Genomic DNA, 24,312 nt, shown 5'->3' with positions numbered 1-24,312 from the left:
TTGAAGGCATCCACCATTACTCCAGACTCCTAGCAAAGTTTAAACCAATGCTTTATCCTCAGGGTCCTAGGGAGCTAGAGAAGGTTTGTAAAAAGGGAGTGATATGATTCCTTTCAGTTGTCCTGCTGGCCACCCCGTGGACGATGCCCTGGAGAAGCCGCAGAGATGGGAGGATGATGTCTCCCTAGAATGGGAGATAACGGGGACAGAGAACACGCGGGTTTTAAGGAGGAACGAAGGAGAGGTTAACAGTGGGTATCTGGTGGGACATAGCCAGTTCTGGGCGGAGTGGGTTTGTGGGAGTCGGGGGTGTCTGGCAGAGGCTCCAACATGGGCCTGACAACCGGGAAGAAGTCAGATAGCCATGGGAGCTCTGAACTGATGGAAAGGGAGCAGAGTGACTGGGGTGGCAAGCAGAGGCCTGGCCACAGCTCTGGGGACTCACGCCGAATGAGGGAAGAGCAGCCAAAGCGTTGGAAGCAGCAGTTGCCAGACTCCCGAGGAAGAATAAATATGGGGCTAGAAAGGAATGGCTAGCTGCTGGGAAGGGTGCAGGGCTGTGAGCTCTGGCCCAGGCCTGGAGAAGGCAGTGTCTTCTCGTTCCACCTCCACACACTGGGGTCTGTATACTGCCCACCTCCCTAGAGTGGGGCCTCCAAGGGGCTGACAGGTTCGTTTGTTGCCTGGCAACTGAGAGAGCTGTTGGCTGTTGCTAGGAGCAAGCTAGGGAGGCCAGAGGAGCAAAGCTCTGAAGCATAGGGCGGGGCAGGCGGCGGGGGAAGGGGCTGGCTTGGAGAGGGATTTGTCTGTCATCTGTGTGTAGTAGAGCAGGATCAGCTGTGTGTGCCCATATTCATGATGTGTTCTGTGGATCTGTCGTGTTGGAGGTAGGTCCTACAGGTGGATGTATAGAGCATATCTCTGCCCATAGGTAGCATTATGTGTTTTCATCCTATTTTACCTGTACGTGCCTGGGGTGGGCCTGCTTGAGCGTTGGCTTCAGGCAGAAAGATCCCTGAGGGAACCGCTGGACGATTACAGGAGAATGACTCAACAGGGAAGACATTCAGATGAGAGAGACACATGGACCAGACCAAGAGAGCAGGCTTTGGTCTGGGGCCATACAGTACACCTTACTGCATAATGTTTGGAAAACGCTTCAAGTATCCAGTCAAAGTTGGGGGCCACAGACTCCTTAAAAAAGCAGATCAGAAAGATTTGAAACATCTCCACTTCGACCTCTGCCCAGCCATAGGGTTGCAGCCGCTACCCAGAAGAGACACGGGACTGAGGAAACCTCTAGAGGCTGACAAAGGATGAAAGGGACAAATTGTAAGATCATGGCAACGGTTGTTTCCTGAAGTCCAAAGGCAACGTTCTCTTCCTTCTGGCGCTCCTGGTAGAGCCCAGTTTGACTGGTCCCTGGCTGAAGCCCCGATCCCTGCCTGCAGGAGAATGTTTCCCAGCCTCTTAGGCAAAAGGACTAAGGTGTAGATGAGAGAAGACAGTCCAGGCAAAGGTGTAAAGACAGCTATCAACTGTTTTTGCTTTTTGGCGTGGTGCAACTTAGAGAAAAAGCTGCCTCAACGACAACCGGGATCCAGAAAGACATCATTTGCCCTCCTCAGGGCCGAGTTTAGTAGATTCCCCCAAACAAGTTTATGGGTTCACTTCTAGCAAGTGAAGACACAACCTCCTCCATCTCACTCTTCCAATTCACAAAAGCTCCGAGTCCTGGTTTCTTTTCGGCCTGTAGCGAGGGTGGCCAGCCCCGACCCTTGGGCTACCAGATCAACGGGTCCTACTGTCTTGAAACAGAGCCCCAGGCTCTCAGCACCCAATCGGAGCCGAGCTCCGCCTGCAGCCCGCCCAGAGGCCTGAGCCTGTGTGAGCTCTCCCCTTAATGCCTTCCCTCGTTGCGGCCCGCTTTCAGCCTTCGCCCAGGCTTGGACTGCGCCTAACTTCTCCCTTTGCTCCGCCCTCCAGCCAATCACCCTCCCCGAATTCCCTTTGGCCCCACCTTCAGGCCCGCCCCGGCCCAGTCTCGGGCTGGGTTCGCCCGGGCCCCACCCCTGGCCCGCCCCGCCGTCGGTGCGCGGCGGCCGGGAAGGCGCCTCCCGCAGTCGCTCGGAACTGCGGACCCGAGAGCTTCCCGCAGAGGGCCGTCGGTGGGAGCGGAGTGGGTCGGGCGGGGCCGAGCCGGGCCGTGGGCCGTGTGGGGGCCAGGCCGGGCCGGCGGACGGCAGGATGGGCTGCACCGTGAGCGCCGAGGACAAGGCGGCCGCCGAGCGCTCTAAGATGATTGACAAGAACCTGAGGGAGGACGGCGAGAAGGCGGCGCGGGAGGTGAAGTTGCTGCTGTTAGGTGAGGCGGCGCCCCGCTCTGGGACCCTGGACTCTCAGCGCCGGTCCCCAGACGAGGACCTGAAACTCCTACCCACACCTGCGCTTGAAACCCTAGGACCACCCTTTAAGAGTGCAAACTCTGGATTGGTCTAGACTTTTAATCCTCGTCCAGACTCTAGTTCAGACCCTCAACTCATCCCAGATCCCAAACCCCAAACCCAGACAGCAGACCCTGCGTGACTGTGGCCCCTTACTCTCCAGTCTGGGAGAACTCAGCCCCCCGCCTTGTATTTGCACATTTTCTTAGGCTTTTCTCGAACCCTCAGACCCCTACTGGTTCCCACCTTCAAGTCCACCTGTTCTGTTTCTGCCGGCACGAGCATTCCTTGGGACCCTTGTCAAGCCCCGACCCACCCCCCTCTCTTCCCTAGCCTTACCCCGGGGTCTGTACCCTCCCTCTCCCTGTGCACTCTGACCCCTTCCGACGCTCCTAAGGGGGAAACTGACTCTTAAGTCCTCTCTAGCTTGAATCCCTGCGGAGCCTCGGTGCCAGGTCACCAGATCTCTCTCTGCAGGCATCAACCCCCAAGTCATCTGCCCCTCTTTGAAATCTTCTCTCACACCCTGGCATTCTCTCGATTCTGCCCCTCCTGTACCAGGTGGGCCTTGATGGGAGTGTGTGTGTGTGGGGGAAGCCAGGGGCTAGAGTGGGGTTCTAGGCTGAGGTGGGCAGACCCCCCTCCCTCCCAGGAGGCTGGACTGAGTCACGTTGGGGAAGAGGGACCAGGCCCCGACCGAGCATCTGTGGGAAGTTCCATTCCCTGGGAATGTGTCTCCTAGTTTCCAAGGCTCGGCTGGGCCAGGGCCAGGGGAGTCTGGGCAGTAGGAGGGAACATGGAGGAGTCAGGGTTGTTGCCACTTCCAAGGCCAAGGAAGATGGTGGCTGCTGGCATTGGGGGGGGGGAAGTGGAAGTTGTGAGACAAACGACATATTGCTGCCCCTGTGTGACTGAAGGGATCTGCTGGCGGGTGCTGGGCTTCTCTCCTGCCCAGGGCCGAAAGGCCTGGCCTGGGGCCTAGGATACCGAGTGGACGGACCTGTTGGTTCCCAAAGGAGTCAGTCCCGTGATGGGGAGTGGTGGTGGGCAAGCTGGGTGAGGGGTTGGTGGGAGGCAGCCGCCGGGAGCCCCGGGTGCTCTGAAGCATCCAGGCTAGGCTTTGGTTCAAGCGGGTGAGCCTGGTGGTTGTGTCCAGTCTGCCCCCGGGAGGCAGAGTGGTTCCCTGCGGCAGATGGAAAGATGGGGTCGTGTGGATCGTGGGGAGGGAGGCCGGAGCGGCCGCCGCCGCCGCCGCCGCCGCCGCCGCCGCGCAGCAGCGCAATCGGCTGGAGAGTACGTGGGGGGGGTGTGGCCCCTCAGTCCCAGGGCCGCCCCGGGGCCTGCGGGCTATCAGAAGCCTGGCATTTTTTTTTTTTTTTGGCCAGGCCTGTGGCCGAGAACCAACATGTATGTGTTGCTGGATCCATCTGTTGACTGTCCCCGCGGACCCGGCCCGGGGGCACAGCCCCGGAGGTTTCAAAATGGCATCCGCTCCACCGCTCTGCCGCGGGGAGGAAGAGAAGGGGCGGGAAGGGGCGGCGGCCCAGCCTCCTGGGCTGCTTTGCGTTGGGCGCTCGCCTCTTCCTGTCTCTGCTGCTGCGAGTGCGGCGAGCAGTGAGTGGGTGTCGACGCGGCGGCCGCGGCGGCGGAATGTCCGTTGCTGCTGGGCCTACGGAGGGCACTTCCGGGACCGCTAGCTCCCCGTGCCCAGCCTGGAGCCCCTTCCCAGCCCCTCCCAGGTTTATTGCAGTTGTTGGGGGTAGCTAAGGAGACGTGGGTCTGGACCAGAGGGCCGGAGGGAAGGGGTTGGTTGCACAGGACTCCTGGCCTGATCTGTAACACAAGGCTTGCTCTCTAGCCTGCCAGGCTTCCTTGCCTCTTAGAGCCCAGCTCAGCTTTCCGGACAGGCTAGGGGGGACCCGGTATCCCTTCCTACCCTAGACTGCCAACAGCCAGTGGTACAGGATCTGGCTTAGCACTTTATCATCGTGGGAACAGCCTCTCCCAGGATCCTGTCACTCTGGCCTTGCCTTCCTCCGAAAGGGAATTCCTGACTTGTGGCAGAGAAGTACCCACCGTGAGTGAGACTTAGACCCTGCAAAGGGGTGCAGCCAAGGGCTGAGGGCTCTCCTGAAATGGGCAGCCCGGACTGCATGCCCACTCTGTCCCTGCTACCTGAGAAGGGGTCCTGGCTTGACTCGTTCCCTTCCTCATGGAGGAATAAGGTGACATGGTATCCCAGCTGTAGCAGGGTTCAGAATTCCGGGCACCAGTGCCTCGGAGCCAGAGACTCTGTCCAGGCAACGGGGACTTAGGCTGGGCAAGTGCCAGTCTTCCCTCCCAGCCAGAACCACGCCTGCTGCCCCACCCGCACACGGTCTCCCTCCGTACCCTGTATCCCTGCCAGCAGGCGGGCACAGTCCCTGTCACCGGGGCAGAGGCAGATGTGGTACACACTAGCAAGATAGTTTCCCCTGGCAGCTTAGTGGGACAAGTCGAGAAACTGATGCCAGTCTTACTACAGGGAGACCCCCCAAAGCCCCCCCAGTTCAACCTGACTGACTAGCTAGGCCCAGGTGGACTTTGGTGCTCTGGTGAAAGCCTGAGCTGGACACACCAGGAGAAACAGCGTCCACTGTGGACTCCACGAAGGCTCAGAGTCTAGACGCTGCGCTCTGTCTCACCACAGGACTTTGTGACTTTCCCACTTGATTGCTCTTTAATATTCCATTCATAGATCTCCCAGAATCCTCCCTGGAGTCCCACCAAGGCTGATGCACCATCTCCGCCCCCTGGGTTCCCGCTTTTCCCACTAGAACATGGTATTGGCCCTTGAGGCAGCCAGGCAGGGTTGTGTTCTTTCGTTTGTGTGTTGCGTGAAGGATGTACGGAGTGAACTTGGTTTGGGGGATGGGTAGGTAGAGGTCACGGAATCACAACTTGGTGCACTGTGAGCAGGTAACAAGTGCCCACTGGGAGACCCAGTGACCAAGAGTGGCGGGATGCAGGTGCCTCAGAGATCACCTGCACCATGCAGATCTGCTGCCCGGCCCCGCAGTCTGTCTTGGGGCACAGCACACAGCAGGGACCGTATGTATGTGAGAGAGTGACTCCATGTGAGAGAGTGACTGACTCTGCAGTCTCACGTCACCTGTGTTGGGACAGCTGGAGATACAGCCAGGGACAGTTGAGCCGCTCCAGCTCTGCCTGAGAGCACTGGGCGGGCTCAGCCTTGAGCAACGCTGCAGGAGATCCAGGCTCGTTAGTGCAGGTAACGCTCAAAGCCAGGCTTCGGGAGTTGTGTGGCCTGTGGCCTGTCTGTGTGTCTAGCAAAAGGCAGGCATACTGTATTGGTGCATATAAGTATGTGTGTGAACCACGAAGCTCTTGAACACATCCTAGAACGGGCCACAGCCCATGAGGATGAGAGAATGAAACTATAACCCTGGGGCTGCCATCTAGGAGACCGATGGGAAGGCTGGCCTAGGGTCCTGACCAGCTAGGCCAGGGACGATTTGAGTGGGGACTGTGAAGGGGGGCTTTCTGGAGCCGTCCTTAGGTAGCCTGGAAAATGAACATCATTTACCCATAAGATGGCTCACCATTGGCCAGTGCCAGGCACCAGGGCAGAGAAAACCAATTCAACCAAGGCACAGAGACGGGAGATGTGGCCTAAATTCCCTAGGCTCTGGTGGATGTTTCCTGGCCTGAGGCTGGAGGCTTACCCTGGCTGGACCACTCTGGGGGTCCTGTGGATATAAGTTAGAATCCTGGGGCTGGAGAAATGGCTCAGGGGTTAAAAGCACTGGCTGCTCTTCCAGAGAACCCGAGTTCAATTCCCAGCACTCACATGGCAGCTCACTGTCTATAACTCCAATTCCAGAGGATCCGACACCCTCACGCAGATATACATGCAAGCAAAACACCAATGCACATAAAATAAAATTAAAAAAGTTAGAATCCTGGCTCCACCTTCTGCACTGCTTGAGGTGAAGAAGGCCTTCCAAGAGAGCTGCCCAGCCTGTAGAACTCTGTGGGCATAGTGCACCAGAGCCTGGAGGTTTAAAAAAAAAAAAACAACAGATGAGGGATCCTCTGCTATCTCTGACTGGGTACAGTGTGGGGACCCTGGGGAACTCCCTTCCTGCCCCCAGGAGGTTCACAGCAAGTGGGAGGCCAGGGTTTGCAAAGGATTGCTGTCGATGAAGTGGCTGACTGTTCCCGGGCCTTAACGCCTAATCTCTGGGGGCCTAGCCTTGGGGGCGTGGTCCAGCGCTGCGAGCCAGGTGGGCTGGTACCCAGGCCGCCTCCCTCCCCTAACCCACTTCTCCCCTGCTGGAGCTCATTAGCACTTGAATGGGGGGCTGGTCTGCTTGGGCCTCAAAGTCTCTTCCCACCCCTCCCCCAGGCTGGGCAAGGCTTTGTCTGCCCAGGCGAGCCTGGATGAGCTCCCACGCTAGGGAGGGAGTGGGGGGTCCAAGCCATTTCTAACCTCATCTGTCTGCATTTTGTCTAGTCCTGCCCTGCCCATCACTCCACTACTGGTACAGCCAACATTAAAAGCCGGCTCAATACCCTGGGCAGAGATAGGAATCAGTAGAGACTAGATATTTGAAGGGACATTCCTGAACTGGTGAATCAGGACAGCTGAGCCAGGGGCATCCCTGGTGGTGGTGGTGGTGGTGGTGGGTCCTTTGAACATAGTCAGACAGGTGGCCATCACTGGGAGTGAGCTGCTGCTGTGGCTGGAGGTGGCAGGCCAACCAGCTGAGGGCACACAGGCTCTCAGGTAGCATTGAGCCACCCACTGTGGTCAGGTCAGAGCCTAAGCTGTCGGATCCGGAGTGGGCATAGTCAGGGTTCATTTGGGTCTGTGAAGCTTGTAGGGTTGGCTGAGCTGAGAAGTGGGGTAAACATTGATTTGTCCACCAAAGGGACAGCAGGGGGGGGGGGGACGGGACGACGGACTGTGGCTATGGTGACCAGTCCAGCCGATGTCTCCAGGCCTCCTTAGCACTGGTGGATGGGGCTGGAGCTTGGACCACTGGAAAGCACTCTGGTCCTGTATATCCTGCCCTCGGTCTGCACCCTTCACTGCCTCCCTCTCAAACTGTTTCTAACAGTCACTGGTTCACTTGGCAGGAAGATGGTGGAAACAACTTTGTTTACCCAGGAAGCTTTTAGCCACTGAGGGACTAGGGCACCCCACCCCTACCACCAGCCGGGGATGGGAGAGGTGTGACCTGGAGCCTGAATGCTACAGTCTCCATTCACCTTGGTGCTGGGACAGAAGCAGTTGGCCAGTGGGATCCGGTATAAGCTAGGCGCCCTTCTCAGCTCCCTGGCTTCAAACTGGGATTTCACTGAGAAGAGAGTCAATAGGTTGTTGCAGGCCACACACAGCTCATGGATGGTGTCTAACAATGTTCTGCAGGGTACCTTGGGGAGCGCAAAGGATGGGACCCTTTAGTGTGCCCCCGGTACCTGGAGCTCTCAGGACGCCCCTGCCTCAGCTACAGGTGCAGGGTGGGGCCTCCTGTCTAGCCACACCCTGTCCTTTGCCTGGAGCTCTTGTTCTTACTAAACCCGGCCCCACCCTCACCCTGTTGGTGCTTCTTGGGTCTGAAGCCACTCTTGGTGGTTTGGGACCGATAATCTTCCAGGACTGAGCCAGGATTGCTGGGCTGCCCTTCAGGGTAGGCCTTCAGAATTGGCATACAAGGCCTCCTGAGGGGTGCCAGGCCAGTTTGAGTCAAAGTGGGGTCATCCAAGGCTTGGTGGGGAGAAGTAGGTGCCTTTGAGCCGTGGGGGGATGCTGCCCCCACCCCACCTGCTTCAGAGGACTGAGGATGTGGATGGCAATACCTGCTGTGCCCAGGCCCGAGTGGGGACAAGAAGTCACGAAGCTGGCCCTCTCAGGGAAATGGTGTCCACATCAGAGAAAAAGGAGGAAGCAGCTGGAGGGGAGGAGCCCAAAAGAGGAAGAGGCCAGAGGGCTGCTTGGTGCTAGTGCAGAAGTGTGGGTCCTGAGTCACCTCGGACTCGCCAGCCAGAAAGCCTAGAAGTTCACACCTGCCCAGGCTCACCTGTGAGTTCCTGCAGGCCTCCGACACCCAGTCACTAGGTTAGGGCCTGGGCCTTGGCCTGTCCGAGCAAGTGCTGGGGCCAGGATGCCAGAGGCCCTGCTCCTCAGAAGGATTCTAGGCCCCTCCTTTAGCCACAGGAAGTGGTGGCTGGGAGAGGGACACCAGTGGGAGGTCCAGCAGGAAGGCCAGAAGCTGCTCTTAGATTCCCGGGCGGCCATTGCCCTCCAAGCAGGAAGGCCAGCCACAGGCAGAGATGAATGCCTGGAAGCGGAGCGGCCCCGTATTAGCTCACTCCGGGTTTCCCCTGCTTCAGCCCAGCCGAAGGTTCCCCATCTCTGCTTGATGAACCGGAGTACCCTTCATTCACCAGGCCTCAGTTTCCCTTCTGCTCCTAACAGCAGCTGCCTCTGATGGAACCTTGGTTATTATCTGATGCTAGACCCTGCGCAGTCTGTTTAATCTTGTGAGGCCGGCTGGGATAGGCATTGCACCGGTACCTTTCTCACCACTGGAGAAACTGAGGACATACAAGCAGAGATGCTAGGATGTGACCCAAGCAGTGGTTGTCCACCTGCCCAGCCACTGTGGCCCTTGGTGTCTGTGGCAACCCCGCCACGCCCCCCTCCGCGCCAGGGTTGGTGTCAAGATGACGGGCCGAAGCGGCTGCGCCTCTTACAGGTGCACATGTGTCTGTGGGTACTTGGGGATCCCACCTCAAGGAGTCTTAAGCCCTCCTTTGCCCTGAAAGGTGAGACCTGTGATTCTTGGAGCTTTTCTGCTGTCCAAACAGAAATCTGTCTGCGGCCATGGCTCCACCCTCCACGGGGCTGCTCCTGTCTTATTTCCGGCCTTTGCTCTCAGCCCGTGTTCCTATAACACTCACGTCATTCGCAGTAAACTTAGCACCGTGCCTCTCCCTAACCTCCAGTCGGGGGGAGAAGGACTGGACTAGAGGGATGCTGAAAGGAACTAGGTTTCTGCTGGCAGCCTAGCGTGGGAATTGTCCAGACAGGGGGAACGGCGCAGTGTTCCTATAAGGCTTCTGTCGCGAATATTAGCTCAGGTGGCTTCAGTGTGGCTGCTGGGTGGTGGCTGCTGGGTGGGCTGGTGGCATTTGCTACAGGGGCCCTTGCTTCTCTTGACCTCCAGGTCCCAGGTCTCTGGCTAGGTGGGGTTTACCCTCCCCACGGAGGTTCCCATGGAGGGATTCTCCTATGCTGTCAGGACAGGCCCTCTTGGCCTGCTCCCCACCTTTGAAAGGGTTCCTATGAGGAGGAGAGAAGAATAAGAAATATTAGGTAGAATGATAGGCCTAGCTGAGAAGGAAGACGGAAACACAGGATAGCTTCGGGAGGACCTGGGTCAATACCCAACGGCCCAGAACTTTGTTGAAAAGGGCTTTTTATAACTGCCATGGGGTGAGGCAAAAGACGTCCCCCTTGCTAGATACAGCCAATTGTAGGCCCTTCCAAACACCTGGTACCCAGGCCCGTGGTCCAATCAACCTCTTATGCAGTCCTGCTGGGTACAGCAAGCTCTGATCTCTGACCCTAAGTAATTTGGGCCTCCACAGGGGCTGTGCTGGAAAGACCATGCTTCGATTATGTTCCTCCTTATCACTGAGGCCTGGGGATAAAGGGACCCCATCCCCACATTCCTCATTGTGTGAGCTCAGGCTGTATTCAGTACTGGGACTTGTGCGCACATGGACCACTGCTGCCTTGAGTTGGGACCTAAAGCAGTTTGGAGTGACTGAAGACCACAGGAAAGCTACTCAGGGTAGGCCCTGGGCTTGGCACATTCCCATGAGGGGTACATTTCACAGATGGGTACACTGAGGCCCCCCCGGCAGCAAGCCTCTCACCTAGGGCCTGCCACAATGATTTAGAAGAGGCAGCCATTGTGTGGGCCCTTGAAGACTAGCTAAAGGAGTCGTTTATAAAGCTAGGGAGAGAGGTACCAACGATCTGGGGCTGGGTCCGCGTCTCCAGGCTCTTACAGGTGGTAAGACTTAGAGCCTGAGGCGGCATGGGGGTGACTGCCTTGCTGGCATCTGGTGCAAGGCTGGTCCACAGACTCGGGTGGAAGTGTTGCTGGGTCCTTCCAAAACCCCACCTCCTCGTCATCTCCTTCTCCCCCCAGTGGGAGACCCGTGCCGAGCCTCCTCGGAGCGCTCAAGGGGGTCAAAGGCGAGCACCTGGAGGAAGGAAGAGAGGCCTGGGGTGGGGTTCGGAGCCTTTGTCTGGCTGCGCCTCCCCCCTCCTTTCTTCCCTCCTGTTTCCATTGTTCCTGTGTCTTCAGACGCCGAGGCTGGCTGGGGGCTTCCCAGGGAGGAGGTTGTAGCTGAGGGTCTTGGCACCTCCCCCAGCCACCCTTACTTAGCAGGGGAGGCCGCTTTGCTGAAACAAAACATTCCCCGCGCTGCCCAGCCCCCACCCCCTCCGCTTTGTCTCTGGCTGCTGGGCTCCCCCTGGTGGTAGCTGAGCCCGAGACCCTTGGGCTACGGGGCAGGGAGGTGAGAGGATCGAGAACCGCAGCGGCGGCCCAGCGCTGAAGATGCCGCACCTTTCCAGTAGCTGGGCCACCTTTGGGGTGACATCCCGGGGCCCAAACCCACCTCCCCCGTGACCCACTGGGATTGGGGCAGAATGGGTGTGCCTGCGCTGTGGCTTTGAGCTGGGCTGCTGCCCAAGCCTACCCTGTGGTCCCAGCTACGTGGGAGAATTTCTGCCCTCCGCTGCCACGTCAGCTGCTCTTCTCCTTAGCCCATGAATTCCTGGGGAGCCCACCAGCTCAGGCGCTGCCTCCCGGGAGGCCTTTTTCCAGCTTTCTGGGTGTGTGGAGTCAGTGGACAGTGTCGGCTGGGAGGCTTCTGGACAAGAAGGCACGGTGTGAAAGTCCCTGGTGTGCGGAAGAGCAGCAGGAGTGAGCCTCATTCCTGTCCCAGGTTGCCTCAGCGGGGCGCCCTCCCTGCTCTGAGTTAGCCTGTTAACCCCTGCGCTCTCTCTCAGTCCTCAGAAGCTCTACCTCAAATGAGATAACTCGACTCTGTGCCTTGTGTTACTGCGACCGGAGCCGCCGGTCATTGTGTGCTGTAGGAAGTGATGTTTGGGGAAAACTGTAGTCTTCCATCAAGTAGGAAAAGAGTGACAACTGACTTCCGTCCTTCTGGTGAGGACCTTACTATGTAGCCAAAGCTTGCTTTGAACTCAGCATCCCTGCGCCTCACTCCTTCTGGGTGCTGGGGTTACAGACCTGTGTCACCATGCCCGGACACTAGCAACAGCTTTTTATGCAATATTTTTTATGGGCTTGAGAGGTGGCTCAGCAGTTAAGAGCAAAGCCTGCTCTTCCAGAGGACCGGGGTTCGATTCCCAGCGCGCGCACGCACACACACACACACACACTGCAGCTCACAACCGTCTGTAACTCCAGTTTCAAAGGCTCTGACACTTTCACACAGACTTTATATATGTATATAAAATATATGTATATATATAAATATAATATGTAATATATATTTATTATCACCGGGTATGGTGGTGCATATTGTTCCTAGCACTCTGGAGGCAGAGGCAGGTAGATCTCTGAGTTCAAGGCCAGTCTGGTCTACAAAGTGAGTTCCAGAACATCCAGGTCTGTTACACAGGGGAACTCTGTCTCAAAAAACCTATATATACATATATATTTATATTTATTTACTTATTAAATTCTCCAAGAATTAAAAAAATACTTTTTAATTTTTGGAGAATTTCATATAATGTATTTTTTAATTATTTAGTTATTACTACCTTTATTTTTAAGTGTATGTATGTTTGCCTATATGTATATCTGTGTACGACATGCTTGCCTGGTACCTGCATAGGTTCTCAGAAGAGGGCATCACATCTAGAATTGTGGTCACAGATGGTTGTGAGCTGCCATATGGATGCTGGGAGTCAAACCAGGGTCAGAGGAAGAGCAGCCAGTGCTCTTAACTGCTAAGCCATCTCTCCAGCCCCAGGAATAACTTATCTGCAAGCTAACCTGAGGTGCATCGAGAGCGGCCTTGCGTTCAAGTCTCACCCCTCTCCTGTTAGAAGATAATGCATGGCCCGGCATGGTGGTGCACACCTTTAGTCCCAGCACTCAGGAGGCAGAGGGGCGGGGAAAAACGGGGGGCAGGGGGGGTAGGCAAGATGCATGTCCATTTCACAGATGAGGTACCAAAGACCTGAAAGGGTTGAGACTGATGGCAATCTCAGTAAGGATCAGAGTGGGCAAAGTGCTGCTGTAGATCTGGATTCAACTCCCCTCTGCTCCTGGGGTTGGAGAGGATCCAAAGGTAGACCAGCTAGCTGCTTGAAGAAACTGAACCTAGAGAGGGGGAGGGTCCAAGATGGACGCGATGCAGAGTCCTAGGTGCTGGGGCCTGGATGAACATCGAGTGTTTGAATTTGCAGGCCCGTCTGTGGTGAGGCTTCGTGAGTCTCGCCAGGCAGATGAAGGGGTACTGTCTTCCTCCATCCAGTCTCTCCTCGCCACAGGAGCTCAGTGCTCCGTGTAGAAGCAGATGTTCTCTGCAGAGCAGCCTCCGAGATCACTGCCCTCCTGCAGTGTGCCCAGCAGCTGGACTCAGGGAAAAGCTGCAGAGATGTTTTCCTTGGTGGGAAGAGGTGTAGCCTAGTGAGAGGGACAGACCGCCCCAGGGAACCTCCGTGGGTCCCCTCTGGCCTCATCTGGATGAGGATGGAGCACCTGGCGGGGGTGGCAGAGGCCACTGTCTCTTTAGCGGGCTTCCCTTGGGCACTGCTGCATCAGTCCAGAGTCTGCTAGGGAAGCCCTCCTGGAAGTAGCATAGGGCTGGCAGGGAAGCCGAGTGAGTACAAGCAAACTCCAGGCCAGATGGTAGGAGTGATGTGTCCGGCCATGATGGAGAGCGGGGCAAGGAGGCAGTAAGAAGGATGCTGTGGCCCCACAGCTCCTGGAGCACCAAGTCTGTGTGAGCACCACGGTCTTCACACCCCTTTCCCTGGATGACCTGCTTCCAACTCCTTCCCTGACTCTGACCTGATGTCTCCCTACTTCCTGCTCGGTTGCCAGCACCGCGCCCTTGTCCTGCCTCTCACTGCTTCCTGCCTGAGTCACAGCTGCTGCGGTTGACAAAGGGACCTCCCTGAGTCCCGAGGATGGAAGCTCCATAACCTTGTTTTCTTCACCTGTCAAAGGGGGCTGTGTTTGCAGTGACCCCTGCTAGGTAGAGAGAATGCCATAACTCAGAATTTGAGAGGCCCGAAGAAGAGAAACTGAGGCATTAGGCGGTGTGGAAGTAGGCCGTCAGCTGGCTGAGGTAAGGGTAAGAAGTATATGAACCTTGTTCCTGGCCTGGCTTGCTCAGGTGTGGCCCTCTTGGTGTCTGCCAGCTTTGCTAGGGAAATCAAATGCAAAGCAAGTCTGTGCCATCATCCCTGGCACTGGGCAGGGTCATGGGGAGCCCACAATACCTGTGGAGAGAGTGGTCGAAGGATTAGATGCCCTCTTTACCCGCAGTGGCCAGTAGAGAAACCAGTGCCTCAAAGAGCCAGGAGTTCCAAAGTCATGTAAGAGGGGACAACCTTCACTGAGTCTCCTGTGCCCTGGACGTGTGCCGCCATTACCCTCCCCACCCGTCCTGGAGTCTATTCTGTGCCATCCTGGGAGTCTGGACAGTATGATCCATCTGACCCACATTTTCACATCTTTAACCTCTGCTCCAAGATGGGTCCCCTTCCTTCTGCTGTGGAGGAAAGTGGGAAGGATAACCAGGTGGCCACTGCGCCCTTCCTTCTCTTGGCAGATATGGAGGCCCGTGGGCCTGGCACTCGGTGGTTGGGTAGTGTGGGCAGGCTTTGCAGGCCTTCTGAACACCCCTCGAGCTTGTAGAATGTGAAGGAGCCTCATTCCACTGCTGTGCGCAGCCCTGTTTGATGGAATGACCATAGCTCATACCCACAGTGTGTCACACCTGGTACCCCCAGTGCCCAGGGCTAGAAGCCAGAGAGAACACTATCCCAGGGCCTGAAGGCTTGTGCCATAATAGTTCCCACGCCACCCGGGCAAGCAGACTTGGGACAGTTGGATACTCGGTGATTATAGGCATCTGGCAACATCTGTAAGAATGTTTACTTTCTTTCAGTAAACATTCAGAAAGTTCAGACTTTCCCCTCAGAGAAGCTGCTGGATTGGGGGTGTGCCCAGACCCACTCTTGAGAGGGCCACAGCTATGCCTCAGTTTCCCTAGTGAGATGTGGGTTTGGGTAGAGAAACGAGACTTGGTGAGTCTTGGTGAGGTCCGTCAGCCTAGCGTGCTACTACTTGTTTGGTCCTCGCTGCTCCTTGAACACCTGAGACCGGCCCGAGAGAACACAGCGACCAGCGCCGCCGCGCTCTGGCGCCTAGGATCTCCAGGAGGAACTGTGTGCAGAGCCAGGTGGACTACCCACAGACAGGACTGGTTGTACCGCAGTGTGCCTCAGTTTCCTTAGAGATGGAGGGGAGACTAGAGCCTATCCCAGGCTTGCTGTGAAGATGAAAGTACCCAGTAAATACAATAGGTGGTGTGCTTACCTGTGGACCCAGCACCACATACAGAGCTGGCATGGCTCAACTGAAGATGGCGTCACAGTTACGGGTGCTTCTTGCTCTTGCAGAGGACCTGAGTTCAGTTCCCAGCACCCTTACCAGGCGGTTCACAGTCGCCTTTAACTCCAGCTCCAAGGGGTCTGTCGCCTTCTCTTGGCCTCTGTGGGTACCTGCATGCATGTGCACACACCCATCCCGACGCACAAATATACACACATAACTAAGAAGACAAAAATAGAATTTTAAAGTTGAAACAACAACACCTGGGCAGTGGGGCTGGTGGGACGGCTCGGCTGGGGAAGGACTTGCCGCCAAGCCGGACAGCTCGAGTTTGACCCCTGAGATCCACCTGGTGGGAGGAAAGCACGGACTGCTGCAGGTTGAATGCACACGCACACACAAACATGCACACGCACACACAGACATGTAATACACACACAAACATGCACACGTACACACAAACATGCACATGCATACACAAACATGCACATGCATACACAAACATGCACACGCACACACAGACATGCACACACACACAAACATGCACACGCACACATAAACATGTACATGCATACACAAACGTACATGCACACATATTTTTTAAATGTTGAGGACTGAAGAGTGGGCTCAGTGGTTGAGAGTACTTGTTCTTTTAGAGGACCCAAATTTGGTTCCCAGCACCCATGTTGGGTTGCTCATAACCACTTTTAGCTCTAGCTTTAGAGGATCTGGGAGCCTCTGTACCTACACTGACATCCACTATTCATAAACATAATTTAAAATAAAGTAATTAGAGGCTGGAGTAGTGAGTCAGCAGTTAAGAGCACTTGCTGCTCTTCCTGGGGATCCAGGTTCAGTCACAGTGCTCACAAGGTTGCCCACAACCAACTATAACTGTGGTTCCAAGAAATCCAGCAGCTTTCCTTGTCTGTTTCTGTGGGCACTGCGCACTCATGTGATGTAGACATCCATGCAAGCGAAACAGCCATACACATAAACAAAGAGATCTATTTAAAATTTTGTGTATATGAGTGTTTGCCTGTATATGTCTATAGGCACCATGTGTGTGGGTGCCCACAGAGGCCAGAAGAAGGCACCAATGTCCCTGGAACCATGTCACAGACAGTTGTGAGCCACCATGTGGGTGCTTGGAACTAAGCCTAGGTCTTCTAGAAGAGCAGTGAGTGCTCTCAACCACTGAGTTATCTCTTTAACCCAAAATAAAATCTTTTAAAAACTGTAACAAGGAACTGGGAATGGTAGTGCATGCCTCCAGGCCTAGCACTTGAGAGGGAGAGGTAGGAATATTTGTGAGTTTGAAGCCAGCCTGGTCTACATACAGAGTTCTAGGCCATCCAAGGCTACATAGTGAGACCCTGTCTTAATTTTGGGGGAGAGGGACCAAACAACAACAGGTTGACCGTGTTGATACACAGTTGTAATTCCAGGTAGGAAGATCAGACATTTGAGGTCATCTCTAGCTTCATAGCAAGCCTGAAGCCAACCCGGTCTATACAAAACCTTGTCTCAAAAAACAAAACAATAGGTATAAAACATCACCTAGCACACAGTGGGTGCTCATCACAACTCTGCCAGCATTATTACTGATGATGTTATCATTAGTGTGAGCCCTGTTATAAGTTGACTGTCCCTAAGGGATCCTAGTAGAAAGGACAGAGTTCCCAAGTTTGACCTATCCATAGACCCTGCCGCCAACCCTGTGGACTGCTTGAAGACAGACCTGGGCTCCTGTGAACGGAACCTGGGCCAGGTTTACCCAGTAAAGGGAGCGGTGTAAGCAGAGGCCTGAGGGAATCGAGAGGCAGGCGGTGCCCGGCAGTGTGGGGAAGGGGCAGGAGCCGAGTGAACCTGGGCAGAGGCTGGGAAGGAAGAGCGGGCCTCATCTTGGCTTTGTGGTGCCATGTGGAGTGCTGTTTGCATGATCCTCCACCAAGAATGTAACCTTTGAACCTCAGTGTCCTCTGTAAAATGAGACCAGAAGAGATCTGGTTTAATGGAATTGCTGTGGTAAACATGGGAGAGACTAACAAACCTCAGACCAGTCCCGGAGAAATGAGGACAGAGGCTAGAGAAGCTTGAGTCAGTGTGTGTGTGTGTGTGTGTGTGTGTGTGTGTGTGTGTGTGTGTGTGTGAGAGAGAGAGAGAGAGAGAGAGAGAGAGAGAGAGAGAGAGAGAGAGAGATTGATTCTATTTTCCATCTGTTAGGACAGAGCTGGTCCAGAAAGCAGAGGGCTGGGCCTTGGGCCATATCCAGAGGACAGGAATGTGACTTTTTGGCCCTTCTAGGTTGCTTAGCAGCTAAATCTCAGGGTTTGGGGAGCGGAGGGGTTCCTGCCCTTTCTGCAGTATGCAGGGTACCGTCCAGCCAGCCCTGCCCCAAGTGCACAGGGTGGCAAGCCTGTATGTGTGAGAACAGAGCCCGCAGACTTAAGACTTTAGCAAAATCCCTGAACTCATGCAGGGCAGGGGTGCTGGGTCCTAGTAGACAGCGGAGCTTAGGGGAGCTGGGGCCCCGCGGGAGCCACCAGGGGGCAGGTCGTATAGGTTTCCTTAGCCACTCTGGCCCCTGCTGGCTACACCTGGGTCTCCCTGTGCCACCGATGTGTGGAAGGTAAGAAGTACCTTCAAGGCTAATGGCAGCTAGGCTGTCTGTCTGCTTCCGGAGCCCACTGGGCCTGCTGCTGACATCTGTACCCCTCTATTCCAGGTGCTGGGGAATCAGGGAAGAGTACCATCGTCAAGCAGATGAAGTAAGTGGTGTGCTGTAGCCCCCAGATTTGACCATCATCTGCCTCTGCTCCTGTACTGTCTCCCTGCGTGGTGTCCGCTTGTCTCAGAGTGCCTCCTAACTACGTAGATCAGTCTGGCTTCCTGAGCCAGGGGTCCTTGCCCGTCTTTGGAGCAGACCCCTGCAGTCCCTGGTAGTCCCTGGAAGCCATGTGATTTCTTGTGGTTTGTGGGCCGTAACTCTTGACCTCTGCTGATCAGGATCATCCATGAGGATGGCTATTCAGAGGAAGAGTGCCGGCAGTATCGTGCGGTTGTCTACAGCAACACCATTCAGTCCATCATGGCCATCGTCAAGGCCATGGGCAACCTGCAGATCGACTTTGCCGATCCCCAGCGTGCGGTATGTGTGCGCCCCCACTCCCTCCCCTCCACCTGGCTCCCAGAAGCCCTCAGGGCAAGTCTTGTCCTGGGGGACCTGAGGGTGCCCCAACCTGGGCTCCCTTCTGGAGGAGTTCCTCTACCTGGCTGACTGCCCTGCCCTCCATTCCTGTGCCCAGGACGATGCCAGGCAGCTGTTTGCGCTGTCCTGTGCCGCTGAGGAACAAGGTATGCTTCCTGAAGATCTGTCCGGCGTCATTCGGAGGCTCTGGGCTGATCATGGTGTGCAGGCCTGCTTTGGTCGCTCACGGGAATACCAGCTCAATGACTCGGCCGCTTAGTAAGTACTGCGAGGGGCTGGCCATGGGCCGGGGTCCCAGGGTGCCGAAGCTGATGGTTGTCCTCGGAGACTTCGGTAGGTTGGGTGTGAGCACTGGGGTAGCATGGTATCGGAAGGCCTGGAGGGACGCCAGCCGCGGTGGCTTTCAGGCTACTTTAGCTTATCTGTCTTTACACACGATTGTTCTGAAGAACTTTTGCTGCTCTGGGCGAAGCGTCAGGGCCGCCGTGATGAGTGGGAAAGACAGGTCCTTAAGCAATGACAGCTCGAGGTGTCGGTGCCATTGGGAGGGAGCCAGAGGAGGGCGGCCTCAGCAGAACTGGGAGCCAGAGGTAGGAAAGGGGGAGTGGGAGGGGATTTGAGGCAGGGGCATGGCGTGTACAAACTCCAGACTGTCACTGAGGACACAGGAGTTCAGCCTGCTGCCCAAAGGCTCACAGAGGAAGAAGAGGCGTCTTTGAGGTGACAGACATATACAAGCTAAGACCTGGACCTTGCTTTTGACCTTTTCTGGATCCAAGCCAAGCCCAGGACTCAGCTGGAGAATCACAGTGTCCCAGGAATCCCAGAGGCCCAACAGGCTTGGATCCTTTAGGCCAGTACATAGTTAAGAATCCCCCTGCAGTTCAGCTGTGTGTCAGGACTGAGGCAGGCTGCTGAGACCTCCTGGTAGGTAGGCGGTAGGAGACATCCCTGGGTACTCAACAGGGCTAGACCTCCCAAGAGTAGGCAGGAGACGATCTGCCTGGCCAGGGTTCCCAAGTCCTGCTCCAGTCACATGAACAGGCCTCCTCTGTCCTCCTTGCATGGCCTAACTGTCCTGGTGCCATCCCCCACCCCCTAGTAGTTTTGGGATCACAGCCAAATCTGTAGAGGCCTCCAGGCTTCTGCACTGCCCCGCCCTGAAGTCACGGGCTTCGCCACCAGCTGAGCTTGTGGGTTAGAGAGGCAGGGAGGGGTGAGCCCGGTAACCTGATGGTTGACAATCAAAACTACTTCAGTGTCCCCGTACTCAAGGAGGGTAGGATGAGGAGCCACCTCCGGGCCGCTGCCCACTTCCTGTTTTCCTGTGTTGTCTTTTTTTCCCAGATATTACTGCGTGCCCAGCGCTGTCGTAGGAGCTGGGGTCAGTTGTCACCGCAGGCTCGGCCCTGCCAGAGTGCTTTTTGCCTCGACTGGATCATTAAGGGAGGGGTGTGGGATGGAGCGTCGCAGGGAAGGGGTACACCGAGCTTCGCCACAGTCCAGTAAGACCACAGTACAGCAGAGGGTCCCTAGGCTGAGCCCGCCTGTTGAGAAGGGAGGAATTAGCGTGGAGCCCACCTTGAGGCTTCCCGGCTCGGGCCTCCGTCCGCAGGGGATGGAACATGGTATGCAGGTCACAGCAAGCGCGTCATGGTCCCCCGTGGCCCTTCCTGTTATTCTGTTCTGCCCCTGCTCTCTGAGATCATTTCCCTTTGGCCTGGTTGGCCTGGCTGCTGGCCTCAGCACCCCTGCCCCAAGAACAAGAGACCAGTAGAGGGCAGCCACTTCAAGGCCCGGCCCCAGCCCAAAGGCACAACTCGGATATTGAGGCAGACGGAGAGCTGGGCCCGGGACCCTGCACAAGAGCCATTGATACTGATTAAAGGAGCTTGTGATGAGGGGCCCCGGGGACCTTTGCCAAGCAGGTGTCTGCTCCCGCCTCAGCTCAAGTTTTATTGGGTGGTAAGCAAAGGACCCATTGGGCCTGGCAGGCCCCGACATGTTTAGTCCCATATGAATGGACCACACCAGGTCGCTCTGCAGTGGGTACCTTAATTACACCGATTAGCATCTTGAATCTCTCCCCGGGGGACTAATTTGCCCCCTCCCGCTCTTACTTTTAGTTCCAACGTTCTGAGTCCTGTTGGCTGCAGGTCTGGTTGTGACCCTGCCTGCTGGAGTCACAGCCATAACCCCCCTCCCAGCCCCATTCCGTAGGCGGGGAACGAGGGCCCCGAGCCCACGTTTGTCCCTTTCGTTGAGGATCGGGAAGCAGGCAAGGGTTAAGGAAGCGAGAATGGCAGGCACACAGCGGGACACGCCTGTCATCGCAGCACCTGGGGCTGAGGCATGGAGGGTCGTGGGTTCGAGACTGGGCTACGTAAACCAGACCTTGCCTGGAGTGGAGGGTGGAGGAGGAGGAAGGGAGAAGAGAAGAAAGTAGCGGGGTTTTGTCTGTCTGAGGTCCAGGTCGGGGTGCTCCTTTTGGTCTCTCTGACCCTCTACTCCCTCCCTGCAGTTACCTGAATGACCTGGAGCGCATTGCGCAGAGTGACTACATCCCTACACAGCAGGATGTGCTGCGGACCCGCGTGAAAACCACGGGCATTGTGGAAACACACTTCACCTTCAAGGACTTACACTTCAAGTGAGTGGGTGTATGGACGGGGTCAGGGGCAACACTTAGGGCTAGCCACCGGGGTAACCATTGGGCATAATTGCCCAGTCCCTCTGTGGGTCCTCAGGCCTGTATTGGGAAAGCACAAAGTTTCACCACCTAGTTTATGAGTAGTCACTTCCCGCTGATGGCCTCTCCTGCCCCTGTCCCACGTGGCTCCAGCCTGCCTCTGACCAGACTCACAACCCTGGTTGTGGTGAGTGAATGTGGATGATTCCATGATGGCAGCTGTCTCACTCTGGCCAGGTCTCTGTCCTCAGCCTGCTAGCCCGTGAAATGCAAGGATGCCTCCCCTGGGGCTCTGTTCCCTGGAGCTAAGTTGACCCAATGTCCGTAGGATGTTTGATGTGGGGGGCCAGCGATCGGAGCGGAAGAAGTGGATCCACTGCTTTGAGGGGGTCACGGCCATCATCTTCTGTGTTGCCTTGAGCGCCTATGACCTGGTGCTGGCCGAGGATGAGGAGATGGTAAGAGACCACGAGAGCCCCGGCGGTGGGGACAGAGCCTGGCGGGAGGATCAGGGGGTGCCCACACCAACCCCACGTCCTTTCCTTAGAACCGCATGCATGAGAGCATGAAGCTGTTCGACTCCATCTGCAACAACAAGTGGTTCACAGACACCTCCATCATCCTCTTCCTCAACAAGAAGGACCTGTTCGAGGAGAAGATCACCCAGAGCCCTCTGACCATCTGCTTCCCCGAGTACACAGGTGCGGCTCTGTGAAGACTATCTCACAGGCGGGGCGGTGGCCATCCCAGGAGGTACCGCTGGGGACCTGGTGGCCCATGGATGCCCCCATCTGGACAGAAGGAAAAACACAGGATCTGTGGAACTCAGGAGTGTGTACTGTCCACACACAGGAGCCTTATTACTACATGTGGGCCTCGACTTTTGTTTTTGTTTTTGTTTTTCGAGACAGGGTTTCTCTGTGTAGTTGTTTTTGGTGCCTGCCCTGGATCTCGCTCTGTAGACCAGGCTGGCCCCGAACTCACAGAGATCCACCTGGCTATGCCTCCCCGAGTGCTGAGATTAAAGGCGTGCGCCGTCACCACCCCCACCCCCACCCCCGGTGTGGGCCTCTACTTTTGAGCATGTCCACATGTGAAATATCTCTCATACAGCACATGTACTTACACACGAACATGCTGTGTGCACATTATATGCTTGTCTATCATGTGCACAGATCCTTCCTGTGCGCAGGAAGGAGCCCACCTACCTTCAACATACAGATGTCTTCATTTGTCTTCCTTAGGGGCCAACAAGTATGATGAGGCAGCCAGCTATATCCAGAGCAAGTTCGAGGACCTGAATAAACGCAAAGACACCAAGGAGATCTACACGCACTTCACGTGCGCCACGGACACCAAGAACGTGCAGTTTGTGTTCGATGCCGTCACTGATGTCATCATTAAGAACAACCTGAAGGACTGTGGCCTCTTCTGAGGGGCAGCAGGGCCTGGCGGGATGGTGAGTCGGGGAGGCAAGGCAGGGGGCTGGGAAACAACGTCGTGAGACTCTTGAGTTCAGAGAGGGCATGGGGCTGGGGGCTTATGGGAGGTCCTTTGGGGATAGTCAGCCTGAGGGAGCAAGAGTGGGCGGGGCAGTTGGGGGCCAGAGGACAAGAGAGGGAAACAGGGACCTGGCTTTCCGCTGCACAGAAATAGAGGACCAGCCAATGTTCCTTGGAAGAAATTGCCTCCTCCCCAGCTCGTCATCCTAGCCTAGTCTGTATGCAGGAGACCTGGCCATCCCACTGCTCACTGGCCGGTTTTAGCCATCTGTCCCTCAGACCTGAGAAGCCAGGCCCAGGCCAGCGCTGCTGGCCCTGGGGTGCATGCAGTGACCGCCAGCGTTACTGATACATACACCCTGTAACCCAGCAACAGAAGCTGGCCCCTGGGCACAGCTGCCTCCCTGGTAACAAGTAGGTGGGGGAAAGGAAGGTCATTGTCTAGAGAGGCAAGAAGAGTGACATGTGTGTCTGTCTCCACCTCCAGGGCCACTGCCGACTCTGCTCCTTATTACCCCTGAGGAACATGGGGACAAGAAGTCCATGCTCCCTGCCTGTCCCCCCAGCCGCTTCGCCCATCTTTTCTCTCTGTTCTCAGCTCCCCTGTCCCCTCCCTCGGCTCTAGACTTGGGTGGGGGAGGGTTTGCCACAGGCCTCCCTGGTGGAAGCCCACCCTCATCTGAGGGGCCGGGAGTGGCCATGGTCCACCCTTCCTGGGCATCTGTTCTGGTTTTTCCGACCGTTGTCTGTTCTGGGGTGAGAGGGGAGCGCATGCAGAGTTTCCCAAGGCCTGTGTCTGGAGGGGTCCCCACTTCTCCAGCCTAGACCCCTGGCTTTGTCCAACACCAGCCCTGACCCAAGTCCAAATGTTTACAGGGAGCCCTCCTGACTACCCTACCCTCTGCCGCTCGGAGGCCCCAAAGGAAAAAGCACAAGAAGCCTGAGAGACCCCACCATTCCTGGAGACACAGTCCTGCTCATTCTCGTAGCTTTAAAAAAAGAAAAAAAAAAAAAAAGAAAAGAAAAAGAAAAAGTAAAGGGAAAAAAAAGGAAAACTGCAAACCTAGGAAACTTTTAGAGAAGCCCTATTTAAAACTGTCAGGCCCTGACCAGCACCGCCCCGCCCCCCAGCCCCTTTCCAGTGATTTCCGTGCCTTGAGTGTGTCTGCGTGTTTACACCCATCCCTCTTCGGGCGGCCCCCTGCCCTGCCCTGCCCTCCATGGAATTGGATTCCAAGGGCTGTTCCAGACAACTGCCAATGTCACTGAGGGCCCTGCCCTGAAGCCCTGGGCCCAGGCTCCATTAACCTAAATGTAGCTCCTTAGCGCTAATCTAGGAACCGCCGCTGCCTGCTGAGGGCCAGGCCCCTCGTGCCCTCGCCCCAGGCCCGGGTCCTTCAGCGTTGAACACTTCCTTGCTTTTTTCACATGTTTTATGGAATTGTTCACATGATTTGAAATAATAAAAGGTAGAAACAAAACACCAAGAACTGCTGGTGGTTATTTCTTCCCGGGTGTGGAACAGTAGAGGAGAAGAGGGTGGATCACACCTCAGTGACTCACCTGGGATGGGACCCTGGATGTCCAGCGTTCTAGGCGGAGCGGAGCTCAGCCCTGATGCTCCGAGCTTCAGTTGGCCCTCTGGACTGGTCAGTTTACGTGTTAGGGCCTCTCCACTTCCCAACTCTGCAATCTGGGGTCTGGGGCAACCCTGAGTCCTGCAGACCTCCGAGCGGACTTGGGAGCTCTTCTAGAGGGTTCTTGTAAGTTGGGAGTAGCC

General features: G+C 56.1%; 1 protein-coding gene across 2 annotated transcripts; it reads left to right on the top strand.

Moving 5' to 3' along the window:
* Nucleotides 1-2,110: 2,110 nt before the first annotated feature.
* On the top strand, nucleotides 2,111-24,013 carry Gnai2 (G protein subunit alpha i2). Of its 2 annotated transcripts, none has more exons than XM_037207913.1 (9): nucleotides 2,111-2,365; nucleotides 17,859-17,901; nucleotides 18,140-18,281; nucleotides 18,439-18,599; nucleotides 20,863-20,991; nucleotides 21,359-21,488; nucleotides 21,578-21,731; nucleotides 22,275-22,489; nucleotides 23,409-24,013. In XM_037207913.1, exons 1-8 carry the CDS (start codon nucleotides 2,248-2,250, stop codon nucleotides 22,463-22,465), a joined length of 1,068 nt encoding a protein of 355 aa, XP_037063808.1. In that variant the 5' UTR covers nucleotides 2,111-2,247; the 3' UTR covers nucleotides 22,466-22,489; nucleotides 23,409-24,013. The 2 variants fall into 2 exon arrangements, with proteins under 2 accessions (XP_037063808.1, XP_028751135.1); XM_028895302.2 differs by having other exon boundaries at nucleotides 23,020-24,013.
* Nucleotides 24,014-24,312: the final 299 nt, after the last annotated feature.

The sequence above is a fragment of the Peromyscus leucopus genome, chromosome 7 (assembly GCF_004664715.2).
Source record: "Peromyscus leucopus breed LL Stock chromosome 7, UCI_PerLeu_2.1, whole genome shotgun sequence".
Lineage (NCBI taxonomy): Eukaryota > Metazoa > Chordata > Mammalia > Rodentia > Cricetidae > Peromyscus > Peromyscus leucopus.
Note: the sequence above shows the minus strand (reverse complement) of the source record. Positions and strands in the feature narration are given on the sequence as shown.

Coding starts and splice junctions, on each gene's coding strand:
- Gnai2 (XM_037207913.1), top strand. CDS start 2,248: ATGGGCTGCACCGTGAGCGCCGAGGACAAGGCGGCCGCCGAGCGCTCT. Junction 17,902..18,139: donor ACCATCGTCAAGCAGATGAA/GTAAGTGGTGTG, acceptor TCTGCTGATCAG/GATCATCCATGAGGATGGCT. Junction 21,732..22,274: donor CTGCTTCCCCGAGTACACAG/GTGCGGCTCTGT, acceptor TGTCTTCCTTAG/GGGCCAACAAGTATGATGAG.